The sequence below is a fragment of the Lolium perenne genome, chromosome 7 (genome assembly GCF_019359855.2).
Source record: "Lolium perenne isolate Kyuss_39 chromosome 7, Kyuss_2.0, whole genome shotgun sequence".
NCBI classification, from domain to species: Eukaryota; Viridiplantae; Streptophyta; class Magnoliopsida; order Poales; family Poaceae; genus Lolium; species Lolium perenne.
Window position 1 is genome coordinate 177,513,305 of NC_067250.2, and position 13,708 is coordinate 177,527,012.

Here is a 13,708-nt window from a genome sequence, read left to right on the forward strand (position 1 = left end):
TTCTTGTTGTGGCCTAGCGACCGTAGTTCCATGGCACCCTGGTCGCCAGGGATCCCACATAAAGATTTTAGTACAATAAACTACAAAGTTCATGTATATATTTTACATGCATCATGGTGTAAAACTTTCTCAAGGCTGTAAGTGCATGGAGCCACCATGTGTGGTTTTGGTAATTAATGATAATCCCTATGGACTAATGCTTGCATTGAGTTATATTTGTAGGAGTTGTCCATAGACATTGCTTGAAACATATGTTGGCTTCAAGATTGCAATAAGAAGCAAATGAAGGATCAAGTGTCAAGTATGTCTTGAATATGGAGATGAAGTGAGCCCTCAAGTTACTTCAAGACATCAACATGATGAAGAATGAAGAAATGAAGTGCAAGTTCGAGATGAGCCAACTCGAAGAGATCATATTCTTGAAGCTTGCCATCCATATGGTGATCATGGATATGTGAAGACGCGCCGAAGAAGAAGCTCTCCCATAGTGGAGTATGGGGGAGCATTTCGCATGACTTCATCAAGCAAGCACAATCAAGAAAGGCGTTCCATCTTGTTACGGTCAAGACCGTCATCATCAAGCTCAAGTGGGATGCGTAAAGTTAAGGTTTGCTCTAGATAGGGTTTCTTTCTCACCGATCTCATGGTGTAGTTGGAGACCGGTTTATAGTTTAGTTGCTGTACTATCAAGAGGGCTCTCAAGTGAGTAACTCGATCGTATCCTTCGGAGAGCTCAAACCTTTGCATCCTTGCATCATATTTTTTGGTTGTTATTTGGATCTTATCCATGTGATGTTTTAGAGCTTGTCTGTATTCTCATGACAAGCTCTAGTTCATCGAAAATGGATTTCGCATAGATCACTTGTTGCGTTTTCGAGTTTGGTGATTTTCTCGATTTCTCATGTTGAGGTGTTGCACCTCTAAAAATAATAGAAAATCACCCCCCATCGGTAAGCTCTTGTTGTCCTCTTTCCAACAAAATTGGTTTCACTCTATTCGGAGCTACCAATCTTTATATATTGTTTTTACAAGTTTGCTAGGTCGGATTTTTCGGCCCCTGAAATTTGGCTAAGGAATTTGGGAAATGTCGCACAGTAACCTTCTGGACAAGGGCCGGACATTTGCCCGGATTTTCCCAGAATCCAGATTTTCCCGGGGGGGGGGGGGGGGGGGGGATTTTCCGCCCCTCACTTACACCGGATTATCCGCCCAAATATCCTACAACGGCTCGATTTTCTTGGGGGTATAAATACCCCCTTCTTCCTCCTTGGGCTAGTGCTTCTTCTACTCTCTCTCTCCTCCATTGTTGATCTTGAGAAGCTTGCCCTATCTCTCTATCCCTCCATGATTCTTGCCCCCTTTTGAGGGAAAAGAGAGAGGAGATCTAGATCCACACTTTGACCAAACCATATCATCTCTTTGTGAGTATATCTTTGGGATCTAGATCTTGGAGAATTTTGTGTTCTCCTCTTTGTTCTTCCTCCCTTATTCCCTCAATAGCTTTTGTAGCTTTGTTGGAATTTGAGAGAGAAGGACTTGATCATCTTTGTGGTGTTCTTGCCATTGCATTTGGTGCATAGATTTGAGTTCTCCACGATTATTCGTGGAAGTGAAAGCAAGAAGGTTGTTACTCTTGGGTTCTTGGAACCCTAGACGGATTCTAGGCCTTTGTGGCGATTTCTTGGGAGCCTCCAATTAAGTTGTGGATGAGTGCCCCAAGCTTTGTGTAAGGCCCGGTTTCCGCTTCGAAGGAAATCCCTTAATGGAACCGTGACCTATGCCTTTTTGGCGAGGGTCACGGAGAATAAGGTGAGGCGCCTTCGTGGCGCTCGGTGTGTGGTGTGACTCATGCATCTTGGGGTGAGGCCTTTGTGGCATTGGTGTGCATCGAGCAACCACACCTCAAGGTGAGGCCATTTGTGGCGTTCAGGAGAGCTAAGCCATCGCGCCTCTCCAACGGAGATTAGCACCCGCAAGAGTGTGAACTTCGGGTTAAATCATCGTCTCCCGCGTGCCTCAGTTATCTCTATACCCGAGCTCTTTTCTTATGCACTTTACTTTGTGATAGCCATCGTGCTTGAAGTTATATATCTTGCTATCACATAGTTGCTTGTATTGCTTAGCATAAGTTGTTGGTGCACATAGGTGAACCATAGTATATAGGCTTTGGGCTTGACAAAGTAAACGCTAGTTTTATTCCGCATTTGTTAAGCCCATCTCGTAAAAGTTTAAATCACCTATTCACCCCCCATCTAGGCGACATCTGTGTCCTTTCAAAGGCTTAGGGAACCATTGGAGAAGAAGGCCCATTAAATATGCCTATCATCCCGTTGTCTTATAGCAGCCCCACATAGGCATTGTTGTCCTACTAGCTAGCCTCAGTGCTAGGCCATTCAGGTAGGAGGTCAGCATCAAGCTCAACAATGACAAGCTTGGGAAACAGAAAATAACATGCACAAGAAAGATGCTATTTTCCTCATACGAGCTCCGATTTAGATGAACGTAGTCTTATTTTGAAGCTAGCAAAAAGCTCTAGAACTTAATACAGATAAACACCAAATCAAATTAAAACATGAAAGTTTTGACCTCTCTAGACGATGATGATCATGCCTGCTTCAGGTTGCAACACTTTTCTTGATTTTGCTTGCTACGTGAAGTCTTGCAAATTTCTCCCCATACACCATTATGAGAAAGCCTTATTTAGGAACATATTAACATGTCAATCTTCACCAAATGGACGACAAGCTTCAGTAATATGTTCTCTTTGAGTTTCTTATCTTGAACTTGCACTTCTCAACCTTGATGACAATCACCACTCAATCTCATATCCACGTGGGCTATATGAGATCCTATTTTTGATACATGCCTATGGAGAGATACCTAACCGACTAACTCCGCATAGGAACACCACACACATAGATCATGTATTAGTTCAAAAAGTGCAATTGGCAATTACTTACCATACAACGAGATCACTTGTGCATGTAAAATGATGCATGAACTTTGTGGTTTGTTGATACATGTTTCCACATTTTTTACATATATGATGTTATATCCATGCTATATATTGATTTTTGGGGATTTACCAATGACCCTCTTTATTTTTGTTATAACTCTACAGGACAGGAAAACCCTGTTTGTGTATTTTTAGCTTTCAGGGATCTAAATGAAGTCAAACGGAGCTACGATTCTAGGGATGTCAATATTTCGTCAAAAGAAGCAACAGAAGCACTTGGAACTCATGAGAAGGGCCAGGTAGGCCAAAAGAGCCCAGGTGCATAGTTGGGGTGCGCGCACCACCCATGCTCTTTCCCTCCTCGGCCATATGATTCGCTTGATTCTTTCGCCCACGGACTCCCTCTAACCTAAAACCTCTATATAAAGGACCCCTGAGGCTTCCTTAGGGAGAGCGTCACAGAAACACCAAAACAGAGCCAGAATAGTGAAGATTGGAGGGGGGAACTACACCGGAGCCGCCACCGGAGGGATCTCTACCTTCTCCAACGTCTCCACCATCATCATCATGATGAAGAGGGAGTAGTACACCTATGGACTATGGGTTTGTGGCAGTAGCTTGATTTATTTCTCTATTGTTCTTCATACGCTAGTACCATATGAGCTTCCCAACATGATTATGATCATATATGTAATTCCTATGTGGTGGATCTTTATTATATGATTTGATATATGAGATTGGAACCTATTATGTGTAAGATGTATTGATAGATGCCTATCATGTACCCCGTTCTTAAGTACTTGTTATGATCCAACTTGTCTGCAAGAGCATGTGTGGGGAGAAGTGTGTATTAAATGGAGTACCATGATGGTAGTGATTGAATAGTGACAAAAAATCAAGATTTACTATGGTATTTAACTTTCTTTTGCTGCCTCACTAGGGATAAAGTGAATTCATGTGCTATAATTATCTTGTGAAATCTTGATAATCTTGTTTGGTCACGGTACCATATTTGTGATTCAAACATGATGTCAAATTACCTTAGGTTGTACTCTGTTGATTCTTAATTCAAGATTTCTTGGGTTTTTTTCCCTTTCTTGAGGAGTATAAGAGAGATGTGTTGCATCATCTCTATGTTAGGACGTGATGGCCATATGAATGTGTATCAAACACACGTTGAAGTTCCACCAATATTATGTTTTTAATGAATTTTTTTGTGTCCACTACAACCCAAAAAGAGAGTAGAGAAGTGAACCCATGACCCCGGTCCATTTTAAACCATCAGAAAAATCTTTCCAACACAACTATCACACTTTACATTTTCTACCAATTATTATTTCTAAAGTACAAAAATACCTTCTTCACTTGCAAACACACAAAACCCAAAAACAACCATCCTTTCATTGCCTTTATCTTGCTTGCCTAGTTTAATTATTTTATTTTACTTTATTTTTATTTAGATTTCATATTACTAATACAAAACCTTGTGCTTGACAACCACACGGTGGAGTTGGGGACACAAGACAAAATCTCTGATTTGCAAGTTGCTAGAAGAGGAGAACAAGGAAGCTTGACAACCACACGCCGCTGTTGTATGCTTGCATCCCCAAGCGCAGAAGGAAGCTCAGGACGGTGGCGGACGGCCTGCAGGACCACGCCTGGGCACGAGACATCCATGTCACGCTCGGACTCCATGAGATTGGGCAGTACCTCTTGATCTGGCAGGCCATTGACGGCACACAGCTCCACAACGCCCCGGACCAGCTGCTCTGGAAGTGGACGGCTAGCGGCAACTACTCTGCCAGCTCCGCCTACCTCGCCACGTTCCAGGGTTCCACCCTCTGCTCGACGTGGAAGCACATTTGGAAAGTTTGGGCGCCACCATGGGTCAAGTTTTTCCACTGGTTAGCGTCCCAAAATCGATGCTGGACTGCCGACCGGCTGGCGCGTCGAGGCTTGCAACACCACCCCCGCTGCCTGTTGTGCGATCAGGAACCCGAAACCATGCGGCACCTAGTCATCCACTGCCCCTCTGCCAAGAAAGTTTGGCTCGAGGCTTTGGCATGGTTGCGTTTGTCGTGCCGCACGCCACGGGACACAGACGATTCTATCTTCACTTGGCTGGTGGAAGCGAAGCAAACGACGCCCAAACCTCTCCGCAAAGGGCTGGTATCAGCAGCGCTGCTCCTGCCATGGATGATTTGGAAGCATAGAAACGAGTGTTTTTGAGGGAGCACGGCCATCTGTGCATGACCTGATGTCCAAAGTCAAGGAAGAGGCATCCCTCTGGGCCAAGGCGGGTGCTATGGGGCTTAGGGTAGCGTTGCCGGCGACCTGGGATGTGCACTGAGTAGCTGAGTGTGTACGATGTATGCTGCCTCCTAGGAGGATTGTAAACAGTCTATCTTTTGAAAAGATTCTTTTCAATGAATGAGACGCAAAGGTCCTTTGCGTTTTCTCGAAAAAAGAAGAGGAGAAGAAGAAACAACCCCTTACCAATTTCCCGAGAGTTCGATATAAACCCTCGAGTCACCCTTGTGGGGAAAAGAAGCTTGCTACACCACTTTGCACTTGGAGTCCTAACGAGTTGGTACACATGGAGTTGTTGCCATCAATAATATTTTCTGTTGCCGTTGATGGAAAATTGGAGGGCTACATCATAGTGGTTGCTGCATGGTGAAGCACAAATCAACTCCCACTGCAACTACCATAAGGATTTGCAACAGTGACATGCCAGCCGCATATTCATCAATTTGAAGTGAGCACATCTTTTGGCGTCATCAAAACCAACTTTGTGCAAACACCTAAGCCTGGGGAGGTTGCACCATTGTGAACTTTTCCTTCTCCTTTAGATTTTCAAAGTATTTTTCTTTGTCTTGTTTTTATTATTTTTAGTTTTCTTTAAAACACAAAAGCACATAGTATCAACCTTTTTCTTGCTGATGACTCAACCAAACATGCTTTGGGAAAAGTAAATGATATTATGGTTGAGTTACATATGACTTTTGTGCCCGTTGACTTTTTTTATCATGAACATGGAGAGTAAAACCTCTAGTCCTATAATTTTTGGAAAACCTTTTTTGAGAACTATATGTGAAGTCATTGACTCAAAGGAAGAGAATGTGAAGTTTCAGTTCACACATAAGAAAAATGTATGGAACACTTCCCAATGAAGAAGGAGGTAGCACCAAGGTACAAGCTACCACATGATCTCCATATCACTTGAATCAAGTAAGTAAAGCTTAACTATATGACTATAAAGAAAACACTTTTCGGGAGCCAGCTCGGTTATTTATTTTTATGCATGCTTGAAGAGTCCTTTTAGTGTATTTGCTATAGGTTAGCAATAAAGTACCAAGTATAACCCATTTTGGATGCTAGAATGTTGTTAGAACACATGGAGTAGCAAATTCATGCACAACACTGTTTTAGAAGAAAAATTCCCTGATTTTTTCTGTAACTCCGATTGCTCTCATATTACACTATAGTTGTAACTTTTCATCCTCTATATGCACAAAAATTGGACAAATTTCCTGACATGTCTAGGTGTTGTCTAAAACAAGGCTTCAGAATGCGATGTCGATCAGATGATCTCTATCGAAGAACATTCGATAGAAAGTTTTCTAGGTAGCCCATATTAGAAATCACATTTCCATTGCAGGGATTCAGGGTGGACATAGTGCACTCTTCATGCCCGTCCATTTTTTTCGATGGACGGCTCCACAGTCTCGCTAGTTGGGCGTTGATGTAGCTCCAAGAAGGGTGCTCACACGAGTATAGGAGTGCCCCACAATCTACACGGGTAGGAGCACGACACATAAAGGCATGTGTGGTCCTAAACAAGGCTATAGAATGCTAGGCCCATCACGTGATCACCCGTCGAAGACTATCTAGCTACGTGAGTCTAGGTGGTCCATATGAGCAAGCACATCACCGTTGCAAGGATTGAGGGTGGACATAGTGCACTCTTTAGGTGTGTCCATTTTTTTCGATGAACGCTCCAAAGTCTCGCCAGCTGGGTTGTGATGCATCTCCAAGGAGGGTGCTCACACGAGCGCAGGAGGGCCCCACAATCAATACAGGTAAGCGCATGACACACATGTATGTGCGGGTGGTCCTAAACAGGGATATAGAACGTGAGGCCGATCACGCGATTACCATAGAGGACCATACGATTATGAGTTTTCTAGGTGGTCCATAGGAGCAAGAGCACATCACCGTTTCCTGCATTAGGGGTGGATACAAATGCACCCTTGAGTTTTTTACGGATGCTCCACAGCCTTGCCAGTAGGGCGGTGATGCATCTCAAAGGCTGGTCCTCACAGAAGCATATGAGGGCCCCACAATCCACACGGATTGGTGCACGACAAACGCAGAGGCATGTGTGGTCCTAAACAGGGGTACAGTACACGAGGTCGATCACGTGATCACCGTTGAAGACCATCCGTGCACGAGCATTCCCGGTGGTCCACATGAGCCAGCACATTGTCGTTGCCTGTATTAGGGGTGGATACAGTGCACTCTTCGCAGCTGTTGAGATTTTTTCGACGGACTCTCCACGTGTCGCTAGGTGAGCGGTGATGTAGCTCCAAGGAGGGTGAGGACATGGGCACGAAAGTAATAAGAGGCTAAAAAGGAAGGAAAAAATTAAAGGAAAGATTTTTTTTTTAATGGAAGGTAGGTTTGGTTTCCACAAAGGACAAAGGTGCTAAAGCAAATCAGGAAAAAACACATAATAAAATGAATAAAAAAAATCCCTCCAATTGTTTTGTTTGTCCGATAAATTGCCAAGCGTGTCCCCATTCGTCCCCTCCGACACCTCCCAATAAAACGCCACCGCCCAACTCGTCGGAGCCGGCCGCCGGGATGCCTCAAGATTCGCGCCCACCCGGGATGCGCCTCTTCGGCGTCACCATTGCGCCGGCGCCGGCGCTGCAGTCGGATCACCCCGACCGGGATCCGAGCCCCAACCCACCGGTGGCGGTGAGGGAGGACGTGATGCGCAAGTGCAAGAGCATGGGCAATCTGGCCGCCCTCGCCTCCGGCTCCGGGGACGTTGGGGGCGCCGGCGACGGGTACCTCTCCGACGGCGGGCTGCTTCAGTCATCCGGCAAGCGGCGGAGGGCGCAGGATAGGAAGAAAGGTGCCGCCCTTCCCCCTTTCGCTTGAAAAATCTTTCCTTTGATGCATATATATGTACCCCGAATACGCGAAGATCTGGTCATGAGTCATGTCGTTTCTGTCGTCGAAATGTTTAGTTTGATCATAGCCTATTTTGGATGTATAGGGGTGTGACCTTTCTTAGTAATAGTACGTTTCCTGGATTGGCTGGGCGCCGTAATGATGTTCCGCTGTGTTTGCGCGTGCATAGCAAGGACTGATTTCGTCTGTAGCAAAATCTATCTATTTAGCTCTCTTGAGGTTAGCCAACAAAGGGACTTTCTTCTCTTGTGTGTAGCTTAGCTTAGTATACACCAACCATTTCATTACTCTTTCCTTATTGGTTCACTCAACGCATAACATGTTTGGTAAATCTCCTACGGTTTGCGCTAGATTTGTAGAATCATTGATTTAGGGCTAACGTGAATATACTGAGGTGGTAGATGTGTACCATGGCTTGTTTATGAATGCTTCAAGCTTGTTTGCAGCCCCAGCTCGATTGAAAGCTCCTTTAATTGCTGTACAACTTTGATATAACTTTTATGTAACCCTCCTTTATTCATTCTGCATGTTTTTGCATAATAATAAATAAATAAATAAGTTGGTCCAATGATTTCTTTCACCATAGAATTTGGATTGGCGCAATTTTCCAAGTCGAATGACAGGAGATTATACAACTGATCAGAAAATCCCTGTCTGGAATTTATTATTTGCGTCGATACTGTGGTGTGTATACTGATTTCATTCATATAAGGGCCAGGTATAAGCTTGCTATTCAGTCGTTCAAGACAAGAGCTCGAGTAAGACTGTCATCAGACCTGTACTTCATTTACAAATGCATTGCTTGCATAAACATCACGGGCTTGAGAAAGGAAAAGTTTTGATATGTTTATTCTGGTGATTTTTAAAAAAATTAATGCGTCCTATTTCTAGATTCTTAGGAAAGACAAGGTTCTTGTCTTCTGTAGAGGAAAGATATGACCTGCTGCAAGATGCTCATTCCTGGCTTGCTCATGATCTGGTAGTCACACAAAAAAGTCCATGTCCATTATTCCACTGGTCTTCAAGTCACAATTGTTCTATCACTTGATCATCAATTCCTACATTACACTGACCTATGCAGCCTTACTCCATGCCATTTCATGCAATTGTGCTTTATCATAATGCATGAGTTACCATATACGAGGCTCTGTTAGGAGATATATTAGGGCTCAATTTGTCTTGTTATTATGTGGGCAAAGTGATATTTGATGCGCATAATGCATGGTAACAATATTGAACATTATTGACTGCCTGCATTTACTGCTATATTTGATTGGTTATGGAAACTGTTTGTCTATTTTATAGTTTCTACTTTTGGACCAGTAGACTGTTATATTTTGTTTGGTAATGATTAGAACCTTCCAAAATAAAACATCAGTTTAGACTTTACAACAATATCTTGCAATGTTTCTAAGCAAAAGATGGCATGTTCTTGGGAGGTGTGAGAGGCCTCACTCGGTAGACTTGAATTAATGACGAAGTAACATATATTAATGTGCATTTATTTCCAGCATAGAACTTCTAATAAAGTTTACATTTTTCTATTTGGATGCTAATGCAAGTATACATTTCCGATGGCCTAAAATATCTGATGAGTTTAAACTGATTAATGCATTGAGAGTATCAGTAATAGGGCATTGAATAAATGATCATGTATATTTTTTGTGCGAGTAGGCAAGGAGAAGGTCTGATGAGGTTTTAAGTTCTGAACTTTTAGTAAAATCTAGATCTAGGAGTTGTTATGAAATGTGATTTTAATGAAGTACTGCTACCTCCGTTCCAATGAGTAAGGGTTATATTTCTTTTTAAAAGTCAAACAATGTAAATTTTGACCAAGTTTTTAGAATTAACTATTAATGTGTACAATACAAAATCAATATCGTTAGATACATCATGAAATGTATTTTCATATGATACCTATATAATATTATAGTTAATAGTTTTTTCGAAAAGTTTGGTCAAAGTTTACTTAGCTTGACTTCATAGAAAAATATAAGCCTTATTCATTGGAACAGAGAGAGTATAAAAGATTAAGTGAGATGAAGATGATGCCTCCACCCCCATTGTGGTGGTGATAGTTTGTGGAACTTCTTAAAAACCTGCCAAAGCTAAGATTTACTCTATACAAGGATTAGCTCACATATTGATCTAAAAACCTACTAAAGCTAAGTGTTACTATACAAGGATCAGCTCACATATTGATCTATTCAATAGAACTGTAAGTAACATGAAAATGATGCCTCCACTGTCATTATGGTAACCTGGTTGCTAATTTGGTTTGTGAACTTACTAAAACCTCCCTTACTTCGCTGTTTTATCTTGATTTTTGCTCTTCATTAATTATTCTGTAATTCTTGATTTGTATTATTGTTTCTTTTACATAAGAAGAATGCATTCCAAACTTATACCGAAAGCAACTGAGCCAGATAATGTCCTATAAATCTATAGGGCAGTTGTTGTAATAAAGTGTTCTCATAGCCAACTCAGCAAGTCAGAGAAGAGAAATATGAATATGTGTATCCTTTTTATTCTAACCGCAACTCTCTACTGCATGTATGTACTCATTGCTATTCAGTTAATATTTTTTTTTGCCACTGTGTAGCTGTTCCTTGGACTGAAGAAGAGCATAGGACATTTCTTGCTGGTCTTGAGAAGCTAGGGAAGGGAGACTGGAGGGGTATAGCAAAAAATTTCGTTACTACCAGGACACCAACTCAAGTGGCGAGTCATGCTCAGAAATATTTTCTGAGGCAAACTAATCCAAACAAGAAGAAGCGAAGGTCTAGCCTTTTCGATATGATGGCAAGCGATTTGGTACTTCTGCTTCCTGCCATCATACAAAGAACTTAACTAACATCTGAATAGTTTCTTAATCAATGCTTTGTACACTTGCGAATGCAGTCACCAGCACCAAATTGCCCCATCTTACCACCAACAATGGCAAAATACCATGAGATGGTAGCTATGACTAAACAACTCCAGAATAGTAGCTTGGTAAATTCATGATGTTGACGCTGTTTAATTTTAACAGGCTAGGTCAGTACTTAACTAGATTCGCCGATTTCTCATTTTCAGGAAGGGATCTCATCTTCAAACGCAGCTCCACAAGTTTCAAGAGATCTTCCTCCCCCAGTTCCCTCTTTTAAGGCAACAAATGTAGATACAAGCTTCAGCAAAATGAACCACATGGTAATGCTAGTACGGTACTACACTATTTGATGCTTTCAATATGTAATCGTTGTTGATCTGCTCCAGTATGAGGTCCTGAAAAATGGTTAGCTGGTCACTGGTTTTTTCTTCGCATACTGTATTGTTTGCTAGATGCCTAGATATCTTACTGTATGTCGGGCGGTAGATTCTAAGGAGTTCGGATATTTACATTTGAATCCAGTGTCTTGCTGCCCGAGGTATTTATTCACCTGTATGATCACCAACTTGAGAGTACCATATTGTGCGCCGAACATGAACATGTTGGGCTCACCATAAAACCACAATCCAGCAAGTATTTTGGCTGCAACTGATAAAAACCAAAATATCCAGTGCAATAATATAGTTGGCGAAAGAACGAGTTGTAGAGAAAGTGTGGTTGCATATTGGTTTTCAATACGGGATCTGGGGCTTGCACATGTGCTATTGTTTGGTGCTTGCTCCCAGCTACCCAGCTACCCACCATTGAAGGATTGTACAAATATACATGAGAAAGAAAAAGTTCTTCAAATGGAATAATAAGGGTGGACACATGACTGTTGATTGAACTTAGCATTTTTGTGTGACTTATGTGTAGCAAGACCTGCAATTTTGTTGCACGTTAGACCACCCTAATCCTTAACTTTTCAAATTTTGTAGAGTCTTTTGCGATGATTTGGATGGTCGCTTGTCGGGGAGTGTTGGAGCATCATATAGGTGGGCTGCACTGTATATACTCCACCCCTAGGACTTTCATACCATTCTACACATTTAGCAAAACTTAGTTTTTTAATGCTACGCCCTATTGGTACCATTACTACTTCAAAAGCTACCGTACAATTGTTCCAGAACAGTGGTTTCAAATACCAACACAATAACTATGTAACTGAACTGGTAGAGTTGCTCTTAACATGCAAGCCGACATAAATAGGAGACTTGGTGATAATATCAAGGTTATCTGTCACTACAGGTACCCACAACAATGGTATTACCAGAGATGTGACTAGCGGGTGTATAGTAACAGTGGTCTTTTAGGAAATTGCATGTGCTGTTTTTTGCGCTTGGTTGGTGTACAGGTTGCCTGTTACCCACATTATGGTTCAGACTATCAAACAACTGATATATGAAGAACTTGAGCTTTTGTTTCTTCTCTAACTCCCACCTTGAAGTGCATATTTGTTCTTTGTTGCTACATGTTATGTGCAATGAGCCATTTCCATGGTTATTAGTAAACTAACCTCCATCTTTTGATTCCCTGATGTCAGGGATGCTTCTCGCGGATACCCGTGCTGTTCAGGCCAGTTCCAGTAGTCGCTGAAGGGACACCTCCATCACCTCCTGCGAGTGCCAGCATAACTGCTCCGATATTTCAAGCTAACCCGACTTTATGTACTAGCGTGTTCCTGATCCCGCGAAGTGATCCGCAGGCAGAGCGCCCAGCAGAGAACAAGGATCTGGAGCTGACAGTCGGCCCACCCTCCCAACAGAACATGACCAACATTTCTTCGCGGAACGCGGTAGGCGTGATCCAAGTTGTTTAAACTAATACTATTTTTTGGGAGTCGCATTGATGTCATAGACAGTTGACAAAATAAACATTAGCATTTTTATTAGTGATACATGAATAAAAGCGGGAATGAAAGACAGAAACCATCATCTGTAACTCTGTATGTCGCCTAAGTTCTTGCCCGTGGTGCTGATGTGGAGCCTATTTCTGCTTGTTGTGGTGCATAATGTTTTAGCAAGTGGCATGTCCACAGCTGATCATATTGTTGCTGCTTTTGGTGCACAAAACTGTTTGAGTTCAGTTCAGTGCTGCAGTTCAGTTGGTGCATGCATGGATGGATGGTTCTGTGTATCAGGTCCAGAGCATGTTGTCACTGGAGAAATAAAGATTGACTGTGACCGGAAAAGGGGGATGAAAAATAGAATGTTTGTAACGCTGTAGCATAATTGGCTCTGCACCTGATGGCGGGGTGGGTAGCCTGCTGCTATGATAGTACCGAAGAAGTGGAGTATTGGTCTACAATCCATTGTCGGCTAGAGGTATACTGCTAGGAAAACAACATACTGTAGAGTACTTGTTCTGTCATTGTCACTGCTAGGAAAACAAACAACATATTTGTTCTGTCATTGTCACTGCTCATACGAAAACGCAGTAGAAAAATCATGGAAGAGTGCCATTGACACCACTCTCCAGGAAACTTGATCAAACTGTCGGTCCTGAAACTTGGGACAATATTATTGTGGTGAGATCAACAGCGAGCTGTCCATGGGCATGCATGGCACCACTGCATTTCGTCAAAGCCTAACAAACTCTGATGTTGGAAGGAAGGAAAAAAGAAGGATCATTCATTCATGCGT

The 13,708-nt window shown here is 42.4% G+C and overlaps 1 protein-coding gene across 4 annotated transcripts; it reads left to right on the plus strand.

The window, feature by feature from the left end:
- The first annotated feature begins 7,747 nt into the window (after positions 1 to 7,747).
- Positions 7,748 to 13,055, plus strand: LOC127314785 (transcription factor MYBS3). Of its 4 annotated transcripts, none has more exons than XM_051345310.1 (6): positions 7,748 to 8,099; positions 10,761 to 10,972; positions 11,060 to 11,152; positions 11,234 to 11,347; positions 12,005 to 12,061; positions 12,642 to 12,778. In XM_051345310.1, exons 1-5 carry the CDS (start codon positions 7,823 to 7,825, stop codon positions 12,017 to 12,019), a joined length of 711 nt encoding a protein of 236 aa, XP_051201270.1. In that variant the 5' UTR covers positions 7,748 to 7,822; the 3' UTR covers positions 12,020 to 12,061; positions 12,642 to 12,778. The 4 variants fall into 4 exon arrangements, with proteins under 4 accessions (XP_051201270.1, XP_051201269.1, XP_051201268.1 ...); XM_051345309.2 differs by having other exon boundaries at positions 12,610 to 12,746; XM_051345308.2 differs by lacking the exon at positions 12,005 to 12,061 and having other exon boundaries at positions 12,642 to 12,800.
- The last annotated feature ends 653 nt before the right edge of the window (positions 13,056 to 13,708 follow it).